Below are 20,760 nucleotides of genomic sequence, written 5' to 3' on the forward strand. Positions count from 1 at the left end.
TATCAACATCTTCACTCAGTAAAACACATCATGTTCATCCGGCAGAGATTTCTCCATATGCCGTGCATCTCCATCTGCATATCTAGCGCCTATGTCTCGCTTACTGGCCCATAGAGTAGTGTATATCCAAAACTGCTTGCAGATCTTGTTAAGCCATCATTTGTTGACTTCTGTGGGCTTGATGCACAGGTCTACAGCATTAGATCCCATGACCTGTTTAAGTTAGCACTGAGATTATATCCCGCTGTGGCGGAGATCATATAGCCCGTGGCAATATCACGGCAGGAGTACGGGGTCATGCAAGTGAGCAGCCACTTGGATCTGCGGTAATAAAATGCCTCGATCTTGGGTACCTCTCCCGCTTGTGGTTATACAACATGTCATCGGACCTCAGATCTAGGTTCTAGAGCATGGGAGTTCTATCCCAAGAGCAATAAGGCATCGTGTCGCTATATTATTGGATTCGGTGTGCGGAGATCAACCCTCTGCTTCCGAGCGTAACGCACAAGACTCGCGTGGCATCACTCGTTTGAAAACGAGAAATCTCGTAGACTGTCCTTGGCAGGATGGGTTCACTGCCTAGTATTGGGCTATTGTTCCGTGTGTGGATCCGTAAGACATCGCGGCTACACCACTCGAGATATTGTCTTCGTTTCTGAGCGAGCACGGATGTTGCAACCCCGGCAACCCAAGGGCACAAGCTCTTTGGGGCATGTGATTATGTAGAACAGGAAACAATATTCCATACCCTACTCTCAGGAAACTGTCACGCAATGACAGAGCCTATCACTCACTGGCTTCTATCAACACCCCGGTCCCATTACGCGGCTTCGAGGCCTTGAACACAAACATCATAGCCACCACACTCGTCTCAACCTCCTCAAACCCCGCTTTCAAAGCCTCCGCCAAAATATTCGGATCATCCTGCCAATTGTCAAAAATACCTCTCTTGTTGTAGAACCCAAGCATGAAAGCAGCTGCTCTTCCAAGCGGCTTCTCGCTCTTCACCTTGAACCCACCATCATCAGTCTTCTCCCACTGCTTCCCCAATACCGTGCATCCTACCAAAACACCATCCTTGGTCAAGAGACCCTGTGCATTGGCGATGGCGTTCGCTTTGCTGGCTGTTGGCTGCGGCATGTGATGCATGACGAGAAACAGAGAAGCAGATGTGAACTTCTGGGATGCGAGAGACTCTGGAAGTGGTTGTGCAGCGTCCGCGTGGACACAGTCAACTTGTACTTCGGGGTACTTGGACAGAACACGCTGTCTTGCTGTTGCGAGAGAATGCTCACTCAAGTCGACCAAAGTCAGATGCTGATTTTTTGGATCGCGGCCAAGATCCTTGATTGCTCTTCTTGGAAAGTACCCAGTCCCAACGCCAATGTCAACATGTCTCTTGGAGAAGTTGCTAGAGAATAATGGACGAAGATTATTCTGTGCAGAGCAGCGCCAGATGAAAGGAACAGAGATACGCAGGATGAGAATATCGTAAAACGGGAGTGTAAATGGCGTGCACCAAGAGGCCGCTGTGTTTGCGGTGCGCTGGAGGATTGACATTGTAGCCAAGCTGGGGTTGTGTCTGTGGAGCGCGGTCCTGTCTGAAATACTTGGACGGATGAAATTCTATTTTCCGAGCAGAGATATTGAATGTACAAGCAATGTCTTCTGGGGAAGACTTGCCTCGTATTTTCCAGGCCGAGACATGAGCACTGCATCTTGTGTTCTCTGTGTTCACTGATGTGGCCTCGACGGACATCGCCGAGACGGTCTGGCCAGTTGGGAATGCGGTCCTTACACAAGATGTTTCTAGAGGAACAGTTCGCGATCGTGGAAGCAGTGTAACCATGTTCTTGATCACATGCCTGGTTGTAAGCAGCTTGAGTGGAGGGGAAGAGTTCTCCACGGCGACAGATCTCCCAGAGAGATCCGATGGGCTGCACGAGGCAAGGGAAATTAGTGCATATCCATTGGTGAGAGTAAAAAACCCTGTCCCATCGGCAGGATAAACATGCTATCGCTTTGATCTCATTCCGTGTAAGGACATACTGCATCTAGCTTTGGGCACGGATGCCTGTCGGACCATTGGAGTGCATGGTCACGAGCAGAGGGAGATAGCTAAAGGCTTCAATAATATGTCGATTGCTTCTTGTGTGATCACTGCGGCTCGGGGAAGCCCTGGCACGATTGAGCGAGCTGTCCTACGTACAGCTACCCTAGGTAGCCTCCATGATAGCTGGTTCAACAGCGTCTACAGTGCATCTACATAGGTGCCGATGTCACCGTCATCTAGCACATACGACCAAAGGTAGTGGAAAATACGGGATCCCGTCCGCTCTCCCATAGTCAAGCCACTAACCGGCGGATTAGTAGTTGGGTCGGTGACGACCAGCGAATCCCCGCTGTTGTATGTTTTTTGCCCGTCTCAACAAGTGGGAAGAAGCGCTATTCATTTTGGTGGACCTGAGTGGGTCGGCGAGGGTCGATGTGGGGATGGTGTCGCAGTTGGAAGGACATTTGAGTAGGCACTACGGAGTGGGAGATGCTGAGCTATGTTGGGGATTGAGCCGAGAAAGCGAGTCGCTAGGACATAATGACGGGACTTGAGTCAATTGACGGAATGCTTCAGGACGGTTTGGATACCTGTCTGAGGTCGCTGCAGGTTTGAGTGCAATGGGTCTCGACTATTCAATAAATGTGACTCTCCATGGAGGACAATTGGGGGCGAATAGAGTGTAGCCAAAGCTTTAGACAATAGAAAGGCAGCGTTTCGTTCACATTCCCAACACGTATGCTGTTATTATTGTTGGACATAATGGAATCGGTATTGGAGTGGGCATCGTAAATGTATTCGGCCGAAGGGTTGTGGTGATGACAGCGTTGAGGAACACACTCAAGGTCGGAAGTAGACGGATCAATGGAGGATGTTCGCTTCACGTATCGTAGAATGTCTTGGTCTACAATGTTGCTTCAAAAGGAACATCATAGGTCATACTGACTGCACTGAGTTCCCGCCCATTGAGGCCTCACGACAGCGTCGTAAAACACCTCAATAGGGAGCTAGGGAGGACCTATCAAGCCCATGTATCTGCCCCTTCGGCGTATCTGCGTATACTGGTAGCAACCAGTCGGCGACGGGCTCCTTTAGAGCATTACATCGCTCTTCTGCGCTGAATTCTCTATCGTGCAACGCGTAGGGCCGATGGGCGATGGCATGCGATCAACTGACCGCGCAAGATGCTCGGATGAGAAGCAGAAACACAGAAGAAGTAGCCGTCAGGAGCAAACGATACCGATCGAACAGGCGGGTACGACGTGGAGAGGGTTCGAAGCATCAATCGATCGTTCAGGGCTCGTCATGGAGGATGGGACAGGCATTTCGAGCGGTCGCGCGCTGATGACTGGATCAGTGGCATGGAGCCTAGGCATGAAAAGTAGTGCTGTCGCATCGTGATTCACGTCTTGAGAGACTGTTGCTGATGAACTGCCGTCATCGACGAATGCGTGCTTCTCCCAAGTTGACTCAGAGCACGGGTAACGTCGAGAACCCGGATTAATCTTGCGCCGCGCTTACTGTACTTAGAGAGCATCTTTGGCTGTTGTTACCCTACAGCAACCTACAAATACAGGCGAATCGATCACTACAGAAGCCGTATTGCTTCTTGAAGTTCTAAAAAAATATTAAGTAGTAATTTCTCGGATCTTGCTCGTGATTTAACGCAAAAATAATTGTGTCTACATTGGACAGAAGTTGTGTTGAACGTTGACCTTTTCGCTTTTTTTTGACTCCGTATGAGAAAGCTTGTCGGAGATCTTCATGGTTGAGGCAGCGATCTGTGCCCCGCGTCACTGTATTTCATTCTGATTCGCTAGGAGCAAAAGCCCCGCTGGGGCTTTCACGTCAGACGCGTCTAAAAAGAACGACGTCATCGTCGATCACCCAGGTTTGCATCACGATCTCAAATTCGCCTGCAGAATCGTCACTCATTTTGCGCCCCCCATCACCAAATCCTCTCAACACCATTTCACCTCATCTCACCACATCAACCACGGAAATAATTCGATGGACTTTTCCTGCCACGTCCGAATAAACAACGAATCCTCAGAGGATCTCCTCCTCGAAGACTCCGGCCTCGAGAGCGGAAACTGGCCATTACGTCAGCCCCTCAATGTCATCGAAGCGGGAACTCAACAGACAATTTACCTCGCCCAACCGAGCTGGGGGGGTTCAAAAGCATGGGTGACGTATGAAGCGAGGTACGGTCAGGGATGGAGGAATTTCACGCTTGAGTTTGAGTGTCCTGCTATGCCCCTCTCGAAGAACCATGTCAAGGTGAAGGATTGCTCGAGGGTCTTTGAGATTGAAGTTACGGATGTTCAGGAGCGGGGGAGTCCTTTGACTGGTATGTCTTGAGTTTTTGTTGGTGAATGTGCGCTGACAGATTAGCGAATGTAACGATTCGCATGGATGCGAAAAAGTCTATTGTCACCAAAAACGATGATATCCGAGCAAACTACGACATTGGCGTCGGCGTCTCGTTCCCCACGAAAATGGACATCAAGTTCCCCGTCCACGAAAGTATCGTCGTAGCAGCCTTTATCGAGTCCGACATGACATTCCCCCGCGGAACAGTCTACAACAACATTAACGACAAGCAATGGGAATACTTCCGCGGCGTAGTCTGGAACGACGATCCCTCCTGTCTACTCTTTGAAGACGTCACCGAAGATAATCGCATGTTTGGCTTGGGCGTCGAGTGGTTAAACGCCTTCAAGTTTGGCGATGAGAAATGCATGACCAAGCGATCGCACATGGGAGATCTTCAATTCTTTCACGGTATGGGTTCAGTGATAGGTGAGAAACCGCAGAAGACGCGCAAGAATATCATGACCTGGATGGAGGTTATGTATAAGCTTGCATGCGGCGATCAAGGCATTTCCGAAGACGACACTCTCGACGACGTTCTACCCGGTTTCTTCACCAAAGACACCGTGCCCTCGAAATCCGACTCCTTGCGCGATCTTATCCTCGCCACAACACCAAAGTACAAAGACGCCAACATCCGCAAACGCGCATTCGGTATTTGTCTCCATATGATCTCCGACTCGTACGCCCTAGGCCACACGCAGCGCCGTCTGCGCAACCCCTCTGACCTCATCGAGCGCGACACCGCAGGCTACATTCGCTTCAAGCCCGATACCTACGGCGACTGGGGCTCTATTCTTTGCTTCCACACATACAACGACCAAGACGGCGATCGCCATTCTCACTACGATGATAAAGACGGCGAACAAGATCCTGCGCCGAGGGACGTCACCACTTTCAACGAGATGATCGGTGCGAGGAATGCTATTCAGGGCTGTACGGAGATGATTAATCTGTTTATCAAGAAGACGCCGTGGAAAGGCGTGAAGAAGTTTTTGGAGGAAGAGATTTTCGTGCTGGATAGGGATGTTAAGCCGTCTGATCATTTCACTGATGAGAGTGTTGTTTCGTATGTTTATGCGCAGAGGGATGAGGAGGTTCAGTATCGGGCGGGTTTGGAGAGGAAGCTTGCTTCTTTGGAAGAGGGTGGATTGACTATGCAGAAGCGGTGCGATGGACGGTCAAGGGTTGTTTCGGCGTTGGCGATGATGTGTCTTTTCATCAGTGCTGTTTTCTTTACGTTCTTTACGATGAGGCTTCATGGACTTATGTATTAGGGAAATGATGATTGAGATTGAGGGCACGGTGACAGATTGGGATATTGGGTTAACGGCACAGGTTGGAACAGCGTTGCATTTATTATTATACCACTCCAAAATTGATAATTTGTAATACTGTAACTCAATATTCGATTCATACATCGTATATGTCTTTGGTCATTCGTGTTGTCTCCTGTCCATGACATCGGGGCGATGCCGGCCGAACGCGATGTTTACCTCATGCGCCAATCATGCAACCACTTTCCTCGCTGCCTTAGAAAGTCTGAAAGTTATCTCGCTTGAAGTGTTTCTTTAATCCTCAGCTTATTAACATACATCCATAAACGCTCGTAATCAACGTCGGCATTCTCTCGGGCCATGCTCTAGCGATCGTCTTGATGATCCAAACGATCAAACAAAACGTCTAGACTTTTGATTATAAAGAACTGGCTTGCCCCTCCGATCTGTCCATTCTGTTAGAGATTTTGGTGGTTTTACGAGCGCAAACCGTCCTCGTCACCGGGATTCGTGCGATGGTGATGTGTTGCAGTCTGCGTTGACTGGTCGTGCTGGGATGTGCAGCCCGACGGTTGAGCCACTGTCTGAGTGGCGGAGGATCGGTGAGAAATATTAAGAGACATGAAGGGGAGTTTTGGGAAAAGCTAGTATAAGCCCGAGAGAACGAGTCCTGGCGCACGAATTAAAGGGGAATTTGATCAGGTCTGGAAAGTCAGAAAACGTGCTTTTATATCACAAGAACGCACGAAGTTTATGTCCCCTTGGGTCAAATTTAATGAGAGGATCCCTTTGGAAGCCAACGACAGTATTCAAGGCATTACGCGAGAGGTAAATGATACATCTTCCATGCGTGTTTGGTGAAATTCCCACCGCCGGGCTTCACTCTTACTGACCTGTGTCTCAAAGTCAAATGATAACTCAGAATTGAATCAATGAGCCTCTGACAAGTGATAACAGATAGCATATCAAGGTTATGTGACTGGTATCGCCCAGTGAATGACCCTTTGTTATCAGAAGAAATATGGAGGCGCAGTAGAGTATTCTTGTGTGATGTCTCCTTCTGCTAACCCTGAGAGAAAAAGACGTAGCGAGAATTGCAAAGAAGGCAAAAAGGACATTGTTCATTGAGACGCACTCGAGCGATTGAAAAGCAAAAAAGAATTCGCAAAATCACGAAAAAGAACGGGCTCCACCGGGGATTGAACCCGGGACCTCTCGCACCCAAAGCGAGAATCATACCTCTAGACCATGAAGCCGATTTTACAGATTGTTAATAAGCAGCTTCAAAGTCCAGTATATATACCCCTCACGCTAGATACAGCCCTGAGACCGAATCTCGCTACTCGTTAAGTCTCGTTCCCTTCGAAACACGATACCCGCTTCTCCCCTCGCTCTGGATCAGTCGGCATGCCAAGATCTATATCTCGCCATCAGGGTCAACACCATACATATACATCCCCATCGCGAGTCATCTATCACAAAAGCTGCACCTGCATATGCCCAAGATCACTCGGCAGTTATACTCGGACCACTCTTTTAGTCACCGATCACATCTCCTACAAACAGTTCCTCATCACCTGATGACTTGCTCAAGCCTCCAATTCACAATCACACACAAAAGCACCTTCCCGATTAACCTTCGCTTAAGCACAAAATTATAGATCTAGACATTATAGCGTAGATCAGGCCGTCACGAATAGCCCAATCTGGGCTGCAGGCCGTTAATATCTCTTGCATATACTTTCGGGGAGCGCGCCTCCCGCCAAGATGAGACAAACTCTATTGAGGTCCTCTGTTCTTGGCGTTGATCTTTGACTCGAACGGTTTTGAAGCCCGTTATCACCGTCTACCGATTCGTCCACCATGTTCAACATCCTTGCATGTAGGCTCTGCAGCAGCAAACCCCCCAGTTTTACTGCGGCAATTGCGACGAACTCCATACCCTTTCATAACCAAGACTTGTCTGTTTCAAGAAGAAGAAGGTGCAGAATCTCAAATCCGATTGTGGATATAATGACAAAAGCCACGTTGCGAGACAGGGATCTTGATTGGGGTTTTGGTGATAAGAAACTGCAGCGCCGTTATTCCGCAGGGTCGCGGATGTAACGTTGGGAAAATACTCGAGTCAGTCGCACGTTGGAGTTGCTGTGCCAGGGGTTAGTCAAGGCGAAACCACGGCAATTCGAGGACAAGACGGTAATACCGGCACCACCTGATTGTTGACGGTGATGTCCTTCAACCCTGCCTTGAATAACCTCAACCTTACCATCAATAGCCTCAACCTTGACAAAAGCTGCGAAATACCCAGAACAAAAAACGGCGACGTCGTCATCGCATTCCCCAAAACTATGCATAATCCGAAACTTAAATAGATACCAAGACTCTCGTTCGCAACACGAGGCTTCATCCCTGACAGGCCCCGCCCTCGTTTCGGACGAGTTGACCCCCTGATAATGGCAGCCGAGCCCGCAGTATACTATGGAGTCAATGCAACGAATGTGTCCCACTGCTAATCACGAGGTTCATCGTTGCTTTTTTGTATAACGATTTGCAATTCCCGTAGCTGTTAAAAAGGCCCCCATGTCTCGCCCATTCTCAGGGCCTGGGGAGTTGATAAGTAGCCCTGTTTGTCTTTTATTAGCATTTGTTTTGTGCAATGGAGGTTGACCCTTTGGTAGTCGCCATCTTTGGCCCGCCGCCTGAAGGGATAGATCTCTCGGCTAATAGCGAGGCCAAGAATGCTGCTGTTGTCCTTACCTTGTTGCTCATCTCTGCTTTGTTCTTGGCTGGACGCATTGTGATTCGTACACAGCAGGTTTATGGGCTGAGTCTTGATGACTATGCGATTATTGTATCGTGGGTCTTTGTTGCTGCTACTGCGGCTATGGTAATAGTTGGTAAGTCGATTGTGTCTTTAATTGATAATTACTAATATCGGTAGTTGGCCAAGCTGGTGCTGGTAAGCATGTCTGGGCACTCACAATAGATCAAATGGTTGAAGTCTCCAAGGTTCGTCAGTGCCGTGTATTGAACGTCTTATACTAATGTTATTAGCTCTCATACATATACATTTACTTCTTCGCAATATCCGTCTTCACAACAAAAGTGTCCATCCTACTCTTCTACCGACGAATATTCAGTCGAGGTGGCATGTCATTCAAGATTGCTTTTTGGTTCGGTACCTTTCTGGTGGTGTCATATCCCGTGATATTTCTATTCACTATGACCTTGGGCTGTACGCCTGTGAGCCATTACTGGACACAGTTCAAAGGGACTGAGGGAACCTGCATTGATGTTCCACATTTCTTTGTCATTCTGGCCATTATTAACCTCTTCACCAACGTCATCGTACTGTTGATTCCAGTACCAGAGGTACTCAAGCTTCAGATGAGTAAAGAAAAGAAGGCAGCTGTATTTGGCATCTTGGCTCTTGGAGGCCTGTAAGTCACAGTGATTGGTGTTGCCAAAATGTTACTAACACTACACAGAGTCTGCATCGCCAGTGCTGTGCGCGTATACTATCTCGACATCTTCACCAAAGCCGCTGACAACACATGGGCCATGGGCACCGTAGCAATATGGTCCTCAGTCGAGCCATCAATGGGCATCGTTTCAGCTTGCCTGCCTAGCTTCAAATCGTTCTTGCGATACCTGCGCCTTAAGGGCGGTAGTAAAAGCAGATCAAGTTTCCCGACAATCTCCAATGGAGGAAAAGGAAACAGACTACGGTTTGATGATGAGATTGCACTGAGAAGCCAGATAGTTGGAGGTGAGGGAAGTTTGCATAGCGGGCAGGGAAGTGAGACTGAACGACAGATCTATGTCAAGACGGATGTTGAGCAGGTTATTACTGAGATACCCGAGGCGATGAGGCGAAGCAATGTTTGAAGTGATACCAATTGAGTTTTGAGTTTGAGTTGCATACATAGAAGCGATCTGAAGTTTATATCTTGAGCATTTATATATGAAAAGATCAAGATGCAGTTCATTGTCCACAAAAGATTGGTATGAGTTCCTATTATCTCAACGCCTGTATTTTGTTTCCCACTAGAACTTGCATACATTCGGGCGCCCAACATCGATTCCAAATCTTCCCAGGGTCCTTTGCTCCTCCCGTGTCTCGTTTGGAGGATCTGCATCTCCTGATATTCTCGCATCGTCACTCCGCTCTTCTGACTCTACCGAAGCCTCTCCTTTCTGCCACCACCCAAGACTAAACACCCAGCCATCAAAAGTCTTCTTCAGCTGTCCATCGGTCATATACTCAGCTCCTCTTGGTATGATACCTGAATCTCGATCGCACAGCTGAGATCCAGCCAGGAATGCCATCGTGCTTGCGATACTGCAAGGATCGCGTGGAAGTGTACCGCGAATCTTGACAAGAAGATAGCTTGCGAGGCTCAGAACGGCTATGACAGCTAGTAGAACTTGAAGAATGGTTCTGGAAGTTGAGTTTATGGCAAAGCGGGTGGTTACTTGGCGCATTGTTCCGTTTATCTCCGTGTTAGGTGACACTGGCTCCTTATCTGATGACGGAGAGGCTAAAGCGCTGACAAGCTCGTCACGGGCGGTCTTTTGGTCTGCCCGGAAGTTGAGATCAATGACATATCTCATGTACTCGCCGTAACCCTTCTTGACTGCGTCGATCAAGTTGCTGACATTTCCAGGCCCGAGAAGTTCCTTTTTCTTCATCGCCTTCGGACCATAGATTATGTGATTGAAGAAAGGATCACAGTCTGACTTTAGCTCAGTAATGTTGTGAGTCGGGTAGAGTTTCAGGTGGTCATCGAGAAAATTCTTAAACTTGTAGTTAAGCGCCGATGACCCTGAGGTGCTGTTTACCCATTTCCGGGCTTGCTTTCGAGCTAGCAGTGGAGGATGCTTCTCGTCGATCACCCCGAGAGCTGGGTCGCCCTTGAACGTGATGTTGGTAGGAATTTGCTCGATGCCCTGAGTGCAAGTCAATGCTGTCATGTTCCATGCCGATGTATCATTGCCTCCCATATTTCCAAAGAATATGCCGACGGAGGGACAATCAGCACTGGCGTCACTAACGGTTAGGTTGAGATCCAAGTAACTACCAACCCACCTATCGTGATAGGATTTTCCTTCTCTATCCGCAATCTCTACACTCGTGTTGAATGATACATAAGACTTCCCGTTGACTTCATGGCCTTTGCAGCCGACCGGAGCGGTGAAGTTGGCCCATATGATTTTCATATGTGTGTGCCCGATCTGGTCTCCATCGAGGGCGTAAGTATACGTCCTGACCCACGGATTCATGACTAGATGCTCTGTCGGGACCACAGTACAGTTCAGGAAGGGTCGTAACGCCCCGACGCTATAAGTGTAGCTGGAAGATTGAGTGCCCGTATTTATCATAGAAGCATCAGGAAATGCAATGCTTGTACTCGGCAGCACCACATCTTGCCAAATTGCAACTGAGGAGTTTGCACCGCCATGCCGAATGAGGTTCAGTGTTTTTGCAGCACCGGAGTCATCCTGGCTTCTGGCAGGCCATGATGTACGCCAATTCAGCACCATTGCTGTCGTCGATCTCTCGACATTCGCAGGCTCTGTGAGTGTCCAGAGGCCCGATGAGACAATTGTGAGAAGGCTGCCCAAGAGCGATGAAATGTTGGAAGACGCTGGCCCTAGCTGACGAGCCCGCAGCGACTTGAACACTATCAGGAACGGCGAGACGGATAGCAAGTGAAATAAGATACTTGTTTCAGCAGGAGCGCTTCCTGATCGTAGAACACTGTAAGGTGCAAAAGTCGCGATGATAAAGTCAAGATTATTGACCATTGTTGATATGAGAAAGAATATCGCCGTGGTGGCGATTCGTGTAATTGAAATGGTGGAGGAGTCTGTTTTGTTGACGTCGAAAAGGCCTTGTCTTTGATTAGATAGTTGTTGAAGGAGCTCAAGTGCGCCGATTGCAAGTAAGGGGATGACGATAGTGGCCGTCGCGAAATACAATGACCCAGATATAGGCGTCCAGGGCTTGGCCTTGGATATCAGACGTTCTCGGTCATCCGAAGGACTGTTCTTCTCCGTTATATGTACCCGAACATCACTACTGGCGCAGGTCATGGCGAACTTCACATCTCCTATTCTCTCAGTCAAGCCCTTTTGGTCCAGTTCACCAGATCTTTCGAGAATCTTCTGCAGTGAAGGATTGTTAGTTAATACGGCAGCATGACCAGCAATAGAGCCACCCATCGCAGATACCCAGCGGCGCGTAGAAGATGCAAACATTAAAAGCAAACAGAGTACGGACAAGACTGAAAAGCCTGAAACCATGAGCCAAAATGCCACATTGCTCATCTGTAGCCGTGGACTGCTGACGAGACCACCACCTGTACTGTTCGTAGCTTTGGCCACAAGCAGTGACTGACGAGCCATCTCATTAAGTAGTCCTTCAAGAATCTCCACTGACAGCTTCCTCAGTGTTAACGGTACGGAAAGTATGTCAGGTCGGAACTCGCCTCCCAACTTGATAGCCATCAGCTGGAATAGTGCTTCGCTGGGAGTCCAACCGTAACCCAACTTGGTAGATTCGATAGTTAGACGGGGGACATTCTCATTGTAGACAAGCGTCGAAGACGCCACGTCGAGATCTGTTATAAGCATTTCGGATAGTGAAAGCTCTGTCAAGTTGTGTAACTGTCTTCCTTCTCCGTGGTCGGCAGCTGGGGCCAGAGTCACATTGCGCGAGAGCATGTCCTGAGTTGCAGTGACCGAAACTATTTTGTAGCCAATCTTGCAAACAACGGCGGAATGATTGTTGAGTTTGACAGCTTCAGTAACATTCGTGGCCGTGGAGGAAATGTTGTGGTGCGCGACTGTGATGGCGTATCGTATATCAGTAGTCCGGCTGACCTCTGAGCAATTTATGCGGTGAAGCGTATATGCCCAGGGTTGGGTAGCGCACCTGCTGCCATTCTTTCTATAAGGTCTAAAGTCAGGACATATAAAACTACTGTTCTTCCCTGTTGAGCACGTCGAAGACTTCCACATGTAGTATGAGCCTCGAACAGTAGGAGGATCCATGGTCAACGTTGCATCTTCGCAGTCAACGACCGGGAGAAACAAGTCGATCGGGGCTGTGAGCGATGTGAGGTTGAGCGACGGTGCTGTTGATTCGAACCTCTGGGTTACGATTCCACCTTGGACGTTCCAAGCATAATCACGCACGACATCGCCTCTGAGGCGAGACACGTACGCATAGACAGGCTTGTCCGAGCCGCCATGGTACCACCCGCTTTCCCCGACTCCTATGGAGATACTGCTCTCATTGATCCTGGAAAATGAATGGAATGAGGCCCAAGCACTAGCAGCGTCGAAGGTATTGTCGTATGCGATATCCACCGGCATAGCATGCGAAGGATGTTGCACCACGAATAAAGTGGTAGAAACAAGGATGATGCCTTTGAGCAGGAAGAATGAGATGATTGTCGCGAAAACACGGTAGTGGCCAAACTTGAAGGCCCGGTATACACTCTGGACCTGGAGCGGTGACACATAATCCAGCAGAAGCGACCCGGAGCCGACTACAGGCCCAGATAGAAGTTCCCTCCATGGTTGGGCAGCCTTATAATAGTAATCAACTCGTCTCCAGAAGCTCAAGACGATTATGAGCACAGCAGTCGGACCGTACGTCCAGGAATATTCGCTAGAGGAGAAATTGAGAGGGAACCCGTCTTTAGAATCGGAAACGCATTTGAGGGCGATGAGTGAGGCCGCGAGGGTTGCGAACACGATGGCAAATATGAGCAGCGCGTATTTGCTGAGCCAAAAAGGTGGCTGGGTCGCTCTCTGCTGACGAATGTTTGGCTGCTTGTCTTTGGTGTCGCCAAGCGATGGGTGTTCTTCAGCAGAGTCTTGCTCCAGCTGAGAGCGCGGGCTCTGCGGCCTAAGTTTTTGTGTCGGGGAAGTCATCGCACAACCTTAGATAACTTAAAGTTTAAAATATCCCGAGAAGTGGATTGTCAGAGCTTATTTCCGTACCCCTCAAGCTGATATATAAGTTATTATTACCCGGCATGGGTTTCACGCTTGAGAGAACTGGCGCCCTGTAATCCTGGGCCATTGGGGGCCAAAGTTGTGCAGTGCCGCAAGGCCTACCGTTTGTGAACTCTTTGCCTACCAATCGTAGCTCCCAGCCGAGAGTCTTGCGTCATTTAGAAAAAAAAAACAGGATTTGATGATCCACTGATAGATAGATACAGGGACGACTTGATTCGAAATCGAGATGGAGAAGAGCTTTACATCCTGAACCGCGAGCCGTGAGTTTACTTATTGAGCACCACGATATGTATTGGACTTTGGTACGCAACAACAGTGGCCTGAAATGAGGGGGATCGTTAGCAGCGGCGTTACAAAAACAGCGAGTACATTAACACAGGGCCTATTGTGTTATCATCTGTAACAGACAAATACTGGGCGCTAAATGGACGGATCACAGATAGGCATCCACGGGTAGAATACGATAATTAACCTTGGGAATCTTATTGGCTGACCATTCCTAATAATATAATCGTAATCTCTGCATATCTAAGCCCATATACAAAGCCTGCGAATATTTCCAACCAATTTACCATAGTCATAAGCCATCATCAATCATTTACCAAAGGAGCGGAAGGTCAACAGTTGTTTCCCAATCCATGTTGGAGTCCTTCAACTCTATCCTGTCAATGCAAGTACCGAAGATCTTATCCCACAGACGAGTCTGCTTGCCATAGTTACCGCTTGCCTTCCAGCCCTTTCGGTGATGAAGATCATGGTCCTCAATCACAAGCTCAGCGTCAAGCAGACGAAGCAGCCAGCTAAGCGTGCCGGGAGGTGATGTATAGACACGCAGACCGCTGTGACCACCCAGCTCGGTAAACATGATATACTGGTGGCAGATCCACCACTCGTAGAAGCCCATAGGAAGCCCCATGAACTTGAGGGAGAAGTACGTCGCGAGCGGGATGACGGCGATGTCGAAGATCTCCTGTTCGAAATCGGCGTAGAGTGTCAGGAGCGGGTTAGGGTGCTTGGTCAGGTGATGAGTGCGGTGGTATTTCCAGAGACTGCCGACCTCGTGCATGAGTCTATGGTACCAGTAGAACCAAAAGTCAAGCACGATTCCGTACAGGCCAATTTCGAGTGGGAGCCAGACCCAGCTGATGGATGAAGGGGCTTGAGCGGTGCGGTAGCTGAGGAAAACAGTAAAGATTGGACGGAAGCTAGACGTGGCGATGAGGCTCTTGACGACCTTGGTGACGCCAACATCAGGCACTCCATCTCTCTCGTGGACATCACCATCCAAGAAACCTGTCTGGTGACCTACTCGACGAAGAGCATGGAGTTGATGCACGGCGGTAACCTTGAAGGCAAGGCTGTAGAAGAGAAAAGCTTGGAGGGGCGTGAGGTTATGGCCAGTGTATAAAACATAGGCATGATGCAAAGCCATCGGAATGAGTGAATGCACCAACACCCAACGGTGCAACTGCCACTCAGGTGTATATGGAACTTTATCTCTCTTCTGATGCACAGGCACCTCCTTATCCAGGGTAACGTGGTGAATACCCAAGATCTCGAAGAACCAATGCGACAGTGTCCAGTTGCTTTTATCGGCTCGTCGCCAGGTCGACTTCATAGAGTCTTTCGGATTCTGTCTCGACTTGAGGCTGGCCGATGGATTTGCATCGAGACGTGACGAGTTGGACTCGTACACGGCGGTTGAGGATCGTGAAGCCATTTTGCGTGTTTTGTAAACAAAGACGAAGATGGAATTCGATTATCTTGGTCTGTTGAGGAAGTTGGGATTAGGCTTTATATAGTTTGTTGGTTGCCACATGTAAATCTGGTTTCATTTTGTCACTTGGCTTGCTTAGTTTCTGTGTGGACTCCACCTCTGTCGCTAAACTTGGACTACCGTGTTAGTCAATAAGGACTAGAGTTGCCGAGGTTCTGCAGATCATCAGTGCACAGGTCAATGGGCACCCCCTAATTCGGTACTGGTTTGCGACGGGGGAGGGGCATCAACGATGGCCTGATCATGCACTATGGGTTAGACAGCTGAATGTGTACTTCGTCGCCTCTATCATAACGTCTCAGCCATCTGACGCGCACGACGCACAAGTGCTCAAGGGCGGCCTTTCTAGAAAATGGGCAAATACCGCATTGCTCTTCTGCCCAGCGAAAGAATTATACCAACATGGTCGTAACCCGAGCTCGATTCAATCATACTTAAGCTTATGACGTCTCAACGAGACATACAAGCCAACACATGTTCGAGGGATTCGAATCTCGCCACTCGGCCCTATGGCCCATGCGCAAACCTGTCTGCCACATCCTGATCGAACGTTCCAGTTAAAGTTCGGAGGGTTTTCTGTCCTTCCATCACCCTTGACATGATGATCCACGTCATCAAAGCAACCCTGGATCTAATCTCGAAACCACCAGCCTTGAGTCATAGCACGTGTCAGTCAGCGAGATGCATCATCTCATGCTTCAGAAGGGCAAAATAGAGTGCGCTCCATTGCGGGTACTAACAGTTCATATCGCAAGCTAAACTCAAATAGTGCTCGGGGTCGGCTCGCGCTACCGACTACATGGTCCCACTACTGGAACTAGTACAGCAAATGGTTACGGGGCATATGCAACCTCTTTTGGTTCGTTCCCAAGCGAGAAACTGTCAAATGCCAGAATTTGTTGGGGCAAAGCTTGGCTATGATGTGAGGATGCCGTGGCTGATTATGTGGCTAGGCTGGAACTTTGGTGGCTGTGTTCTCTCCTCCTGAGGCACAAACAATTTGTGTTGCTAGATATTGATCGCTGGCCTCATATCACATGAAAATATGCTTGTGTTACCGGATTCAAGAACAAATGCCGAGCTCATGACGTCTCTGTAAGTACTGTACGTACCTCGCCTTACCGCTATGTCAGTCCACCAATCAGAAGTGCCGGAAAAAGGATGTAACGATTTCCGGATTAGCCCCGCTATCACTACACGTTCATGACACGACTTCGCTCATCATTCGCAGCCTTTGAGGGTCTGAGCAACATGTCTTCGCTTGAGAGGTTGCCCCCTGAAATTCTCCAAGAAGTTTGTAATCATCCACTATATACTGATCATGATGCTGACTCATCGTAGATCGTGTCGTACCTCCACGATGGCTATGAGCGTCATCACTTCGGTGGATACGACCCTCCCCTAGGCCAACACGAGATAGCGGGGATCAAGCGCCGCTCATACCTAGCATCTCTACGAGCTGTAAATCTTCTATTCTACGATATCATCACACCCATTCTTTTTCAGCATGCCATTATTTACTCTGGCAGCATCATAAAAAGATGGGGCGTAACCGCCGTGACCAGCAACGGCGTTACGGGTACTGCTCGTCTTGTGAAACTGTCAAAGAATCCTCAGCTTCGCGAAATTGTCCGCCGGCTGGAAATTTGCTTGAAGATAAAGGGTCCAAATGATTTCCAAGAATACAAGCCTGTGATTGAGGAGAGGGATAAGGATTTGCAGTACATTGCACGAATGGGCTCAGTGATTCATAGCGCATTGCCTAGGTTTACGAATCTCAAGATCCTGAAGCTCAACTTTGAGGACATTCCTTACAGTTACAGTCAGGACTTTGATGACCCTGTTCTGAATAATTGTTGCTGGGTTCAAGACACTGAGAACTTCTTTGAGTCCCTGGCAACAGCTCTCTTCAGATCTGGGCTCAAGAATCTGGAAGAACTCGACATTTCCCTACCCCTCGCCTATGACTTTGGACATTTTCTCGAAGATGACGACGATGGGGGACCTCACTCTCCAAAGGCATTCTTCAAGCGGCTCAAGCGTCTGAGTGTTCACTACGGACACTGTACTGAGGAAGACGAGGACCTGGAATTTCGGTATAACCAATCTAATCAAAAGTTCGACAGAAATCTCCGAGAGTTGATACCACTCGCAACAAACCTGGGTACCTTGAAGGTGAAAGGGCCCGATGTGCTGGTGCTGGACTCAGCCAGCCTGGAACCCTTGACCTTGGAAGTACTAGACCTACAGAGCCTGTCCATAACAGGGGAAGCACTAATCGATCTCTTTCAACGGTCCACGGCCCTGCGAGAAGTTGTGCTAATGGGAGTCTATCTCGAGTCCGGCACATGGGTCGACATCCTCACGGCTCTGAGCAAAACGACACTCACAGATTTCTACATCGAAACATGCGGCTATCAAAAAGAAGGCGATACTATCCTCCGCGTCCCCGTCGATCAAATGGACCAAGCCAACCAGGACGATAGTTATATCGAGACCAACCGCGCCGAAGACCTTGAGGCGTGTGAATTGGTGTTTGCGCGGGTTCATGAGAATATGCGCAAGATACACGGGAATAAATACGATGAAGCGGCGGCTGAGAAGAAGAGGGAGATATTGCATCAGGATATAATTCGGAAGACAGGCTCGCTTGGGGAGTTTTGTAGAAGGTTCTTTGCGGAGATTGAGCAGGAGGAGGATAGTGATGATGACGAAGATTCTGATGAGATTGATTCTGAGGAGGATAGGGAGAACATAGCTGAGTTTCTTGAGATTGCGTTTGGTCAGCGTACTGGAGATACAGATGACGAAGCTGGTCTCTCTTCGGATGTTGAGTCGTCGGATGCAGGTTTGTCTGGCGATGAGTAGGCTTTCACTTTCTACGGATTGCGTCGACAGGGCTTTATCTTGTAACTCTAGAAGGTGGTGTCGGTCATTTTTGAAGCGGAATATACAGGAGTCTGACGCTAATTTTCTTATATCTCATTTGTAGTATCAGCGTTCAAGATCTTGGCGACAACTATAACATCACCAAACCAGCGCCAATAAGCATACTAAACAGCACCGCAAGAATGGAGAAAAGCCCTCCACTTATCAACAGACTCGAGGCTCCATTATCATCATCCTCGTCCTCAGCGTCATCATTTTCATCATCGCCGCTATTTTCCCCATCGTTGCTTTCATTTCCGTCCCCAGTTAGCTTCAGATCCGACTCTTTGTATACAAGTTTCACAGCGGGAAAGTGTCTAACAACCGCAAGTTCGTCATACTTGAAAGTCCCCTGAGTTTGCAAGACTGTCATCGGCCAAACCGTCGAAGTCGGCTCCGCCGGTACCACTGAGTACAAATATTCCGATACCTTGCTTCCCTCTACTGTGTAAACGGAACGTATTGCACTTCCAGGTAGGTATTTGCGGCAAACCTCTGTGTATGTTGCTGACCTTAGGGGTTTGATAGATGAGAAGCAACCTCCAGCCTTTGCAGCAACCCAGCCACTGGTAAAGTTAGACTGCGACACAATTTATATGGTGAGGAAGGTATTGGGATTTACCTGGGGCAGCAATATGCCAGCGTCTCAGAGGGACCCAGTGCATTAAGCCATACTTGCTCCAGCGGCATATTCGGATCAATGATAGACACGTCTCTCGTCTGTGTGAAAACGCCTCCCTTGTTAACTGAACCTGTCTTATTGCCATGCGCCAGCGTGCCAGCTGTAGTCCAACCCTTGGGACAAGCTATGCCAGGTGAATAGTAGTCAATAGTACCCTGACCTCCATGTGCATTATAATAAGAGACCACCTTGTCATGATTGGATCCAGATGGGATGCACTTTCCCACTGAAGCAGCTTCGCATGTCGGAACTCCATAACTGACTGTTATAGAGTCGGGATGCGCGAACAGGATTTGGTCTGTGGTTACTGTTGTGCAGCTTGAGGGAGGTGTGTAGATTGTTGTTAGTGGACCGTTGTTGGCGAGTCCAATGCCAAAATATTCGGTGATGGTTGGCATTGCGAGTATTCGGATAGAAAGTCCAGATATCCTATTTTAGAGATATTTTTTAAAGGTTCTTGGAAAAGTGGGAAATAGCTCAATGAGGAGTCTTTAATGAGCGTCTGGCTGCTGCGCCTTACCATGCGGCGTAGTAGCCAAGACCACTTGGAGAGGCTGTGATCTTACGACCTCCTCCTTTGAGCTTGCTGACAGCTTGAAAGATCGTCTGCCTATTGGTGGCTTTCTAGTCTTTGTTATTTGACATTTGCAGCCGAGGTAACATGACTTAAATATGCATTAGTACGGTATCTTATATGTTACAGTGATGGAGGACGCCCTGATTAAACTGTCAAAATTCTTCTAAATTCGGCATGAAATGAGGAGAAATTACGCCATCATTATCTTGTTGTTGACAACAAACTACCCAAGCTCGCCACTGGGGGGCTTCAACTGGGTCGGTTCAATGGGCTTGCAACATCTACCCAATGTAACCTTGGGTAAGTGAAGTTGCTTTTGGTCCTCTAATCCGGATGTTAAATCAAGCTATACAGTTATGATACCAATTTCTCTAGAGGCATGCAACTGCTCATTGTGGAAACAGAACAGTCAGAAAAGGCAACCCAGCTTGCGGAAAACGGCTTGGCATTTCAGGAGAAGCACCTCCCAAAGGATGACAGCAGCGTGTTGGCGGTGTCATGTGCTCTCGCAAAAGTCCACTGGTTCAACGGTGCGCCAAAGAAAGAGATCGGTCGCTTAGAAAAGCTCAAAAAGCTTGGCACTGGAAGAAGCGTAATGGAGAGGTTGGCGCTCCTGGCTGAGCTTGGGAAATGCTACAGCTCGGCTAAAGAGTATGGCAAGGCAGCGGAAAACCTGGAGATGGGGATAGACGCTGTGGGGAACAAACTCACAAAGGATGATCCGATTCTCATTGTCGTTAACACATGTGTCTTGTACGTCAGAACTTGGACCAAAGTGATGAGCAGAGAAAGTGGGCGGAAGCGGGTTACCAGAAGTGCGCCGAGACTTGGAAGTGGACTTGGATGCGTAGATGATACTACTGAATCGCCAACATCCCGATCATATAAAATAGCACGTTTGCATGACCATGTGAATTTTGTTATGGTGATATGCTCTGCGTTCATTATCCGCCATTCAATGCCCTGTTTATGATGTCTGTTGGTAGCGCCTTTCATACATCCTTGTTAGCGCACCTATTTTGAGAGAGCTAAGAAACCCCGCTTCTACAAATACTGACGAGA

The 20,760-nt window shown here is 48.6% G+C and overlaps 7 protein-coding genes and 2 non-coding genes across 9 annotated transcripts; 5 read left to right on the top strand and 4 right to left on the bottom strand.

Annotated features, from left to right (window-relative positions):
• Positions 1 to 59: 59 nt before the first annotated feature.
• FVEG_13716 (hypothetical protein) lies at positions 60 to 2,285 on the bottom strand. The gene has a single exon (XM_018903076.1). It carries the CDS (start codon positions 1,558 to 1,560, stop codon positions 787 to 789), a length of 774 nt encoding a protein of 257 aa, XP_018761956.1. The 5' UTR covers positions 1,561 to 2,285; the 3' UTR covers positions 60 to 786.
• A 13-nt stretch (positions 2,286 to 2,298) lies between these two features.
• Positions 2,299 to 2,414, top strand: FVEG_17588. The gene has a single exon (XR_001989333.1). It is a non-coding gene; the product is annotated as a 5S ribosomal RNA (ribosomal RNA).
• A 1,538-nt stretch (positions 2,415 to 3,952) lies between these two features.
• Positions 3,953 to 5,933, top strand: FVEG_13717 (hypothetical protein). The gene is made up of 2 exons (XM_018903077.1): positions 3,953 to 4,403; positions 4,448 to 5,933. The coding sequence occupies exons 1-2, from the start codon at positions 4,064 to 4,066 to the stop codon at positions 5,701 to 5,703; spliced, it is 1,596 nt and encodes a 531-aa protein (XP_018761957.1). The 5' UTR covers positions 3,953 to 4,063; the 3' UTR covers positions 5,704 to 5,933.
• A 954-nt stretch (positions 5,934 to 6,887) lies between these two features.
• FVEG_17589 lies at positions 6,888 to 6,959 on the bottom strand. The gene has a single exon. It is a non-coding gene; the product is annotated as a tRNA-Pro (tRNA).
• A 1,400-nt stretch (positions 6,960 to 8,359) lies between these two features.
• On the top strand, positions 8,360 to 9,591 carry FVEG_13718 (hypothetical protein; the record flags this gene model as incomplete). Its single annotated transcript, XM_018903078.1, has 4 exons — positions 8,360 to 8,600; positions 8,645 to 8,712; positions 8,758 to 9,143; positions 9,192 to 9,591. The coding sequence occupies 4 exons, from the start codon at positions 8,360 to 8,362 to the stop codon at positions 9,589 to 9,591; spliced, it is 1,095 nt and encodes a 364-aa protein (XP_018761958.1).
• Positions 9,592 to 9,750: 159 nt separating this feature from the next.
• On the bottom strand, positions 9,751 to 13,647 carry FVEG_13719 (hypothetical protein; the record flags this gene model as incomplete). Its single annotated transcript, XM_018903079.1, has 1 exon — positions 9,751 to 13,647. The coding sequence occupies one exon, from the start codon at positions 13,645 to 13,647 to the stop codon at positions 9,751 to 9,753; it is 3,897 nt and encodes a 1,298-aa protein (XP_018761959.1).
• Positions 13,648 to 14,184: 537 nt separating this feature from the next.
• On the bottom strand, positions 14,185 to 15,942 carry FVEG_13720 (hypothetical protein). The gene has a single exon (XM_018903080.1). It carries the CDS (start codon positions 15,452 to 15,454, stop codon positions 14,333 to 14,335), a length of 1,122 nt encoding a protein of 373 aa, XP_018761960.1. The 5' UTR covers positions 15,455 to 15,942; the 3' UTR covers positions 14,185 to 14,332.
• Positions 15,943 to 16,678: 736 nt separating this feature from the next.
• FVEG_13721 (hypothetical protein) lies at positions 16,679 to 18,623 on the top strand. The gene is made up of 2 exons (XM_018903081.1): positions 16,679 to 16,804; positions 16,853 to 18,623. The coding sequence occupies exons 1-2, from the start codon at positions 16,715 to 16,717 to the stop codon at positions 18,377 to 18,379; spliced, it is 1,617 nt and encodes a 538-aa protein (XP_018761961.1). The 5' UTR covers positions 16,679 to 16,714; the 3' UTR covers positions 18,380 to 18,623.
• A 1,254-nt stretch (positions 18,624 to 19,877) lies between these two features.
• On the top strand, positions 19,878 to 20,721 carry FVEG_13722 (hypothetical protein; the record flags this gene model as incomplete). Its single annotated transcript, XM_018903082.1, has 3 exons — positions 19,878 to 19,998; positions 20,103 to 20,451; positions 20,685 to 20,721. 3 exons carry the CDS (start codon positions 19,878 to 19,880, stop codon positions 20,719 to 20,721), a joined length of 507 nt encoding a protein of 168 aa, XP_018761962.1.
• Positions 20,722 to 20,760: the final 39 nt, after the last annotated feature.

The sequence above is a fragment of the Fusarium verticillioides genome, chromosome 10 (genome assembly GCF_000149555.1).
Source record: "Fusarium verticillioides 7600 chromosome 10, whole genome shotgun sequence".
In the NCBI taxonomy this organism is placed as follows: domain Eukaryota; kingdom Fungi; phylum Ascomycota; class Sordariomycetes; order Hypocreales; family Nectriaceae; genus Fusarium; species Fusarium verticillioides.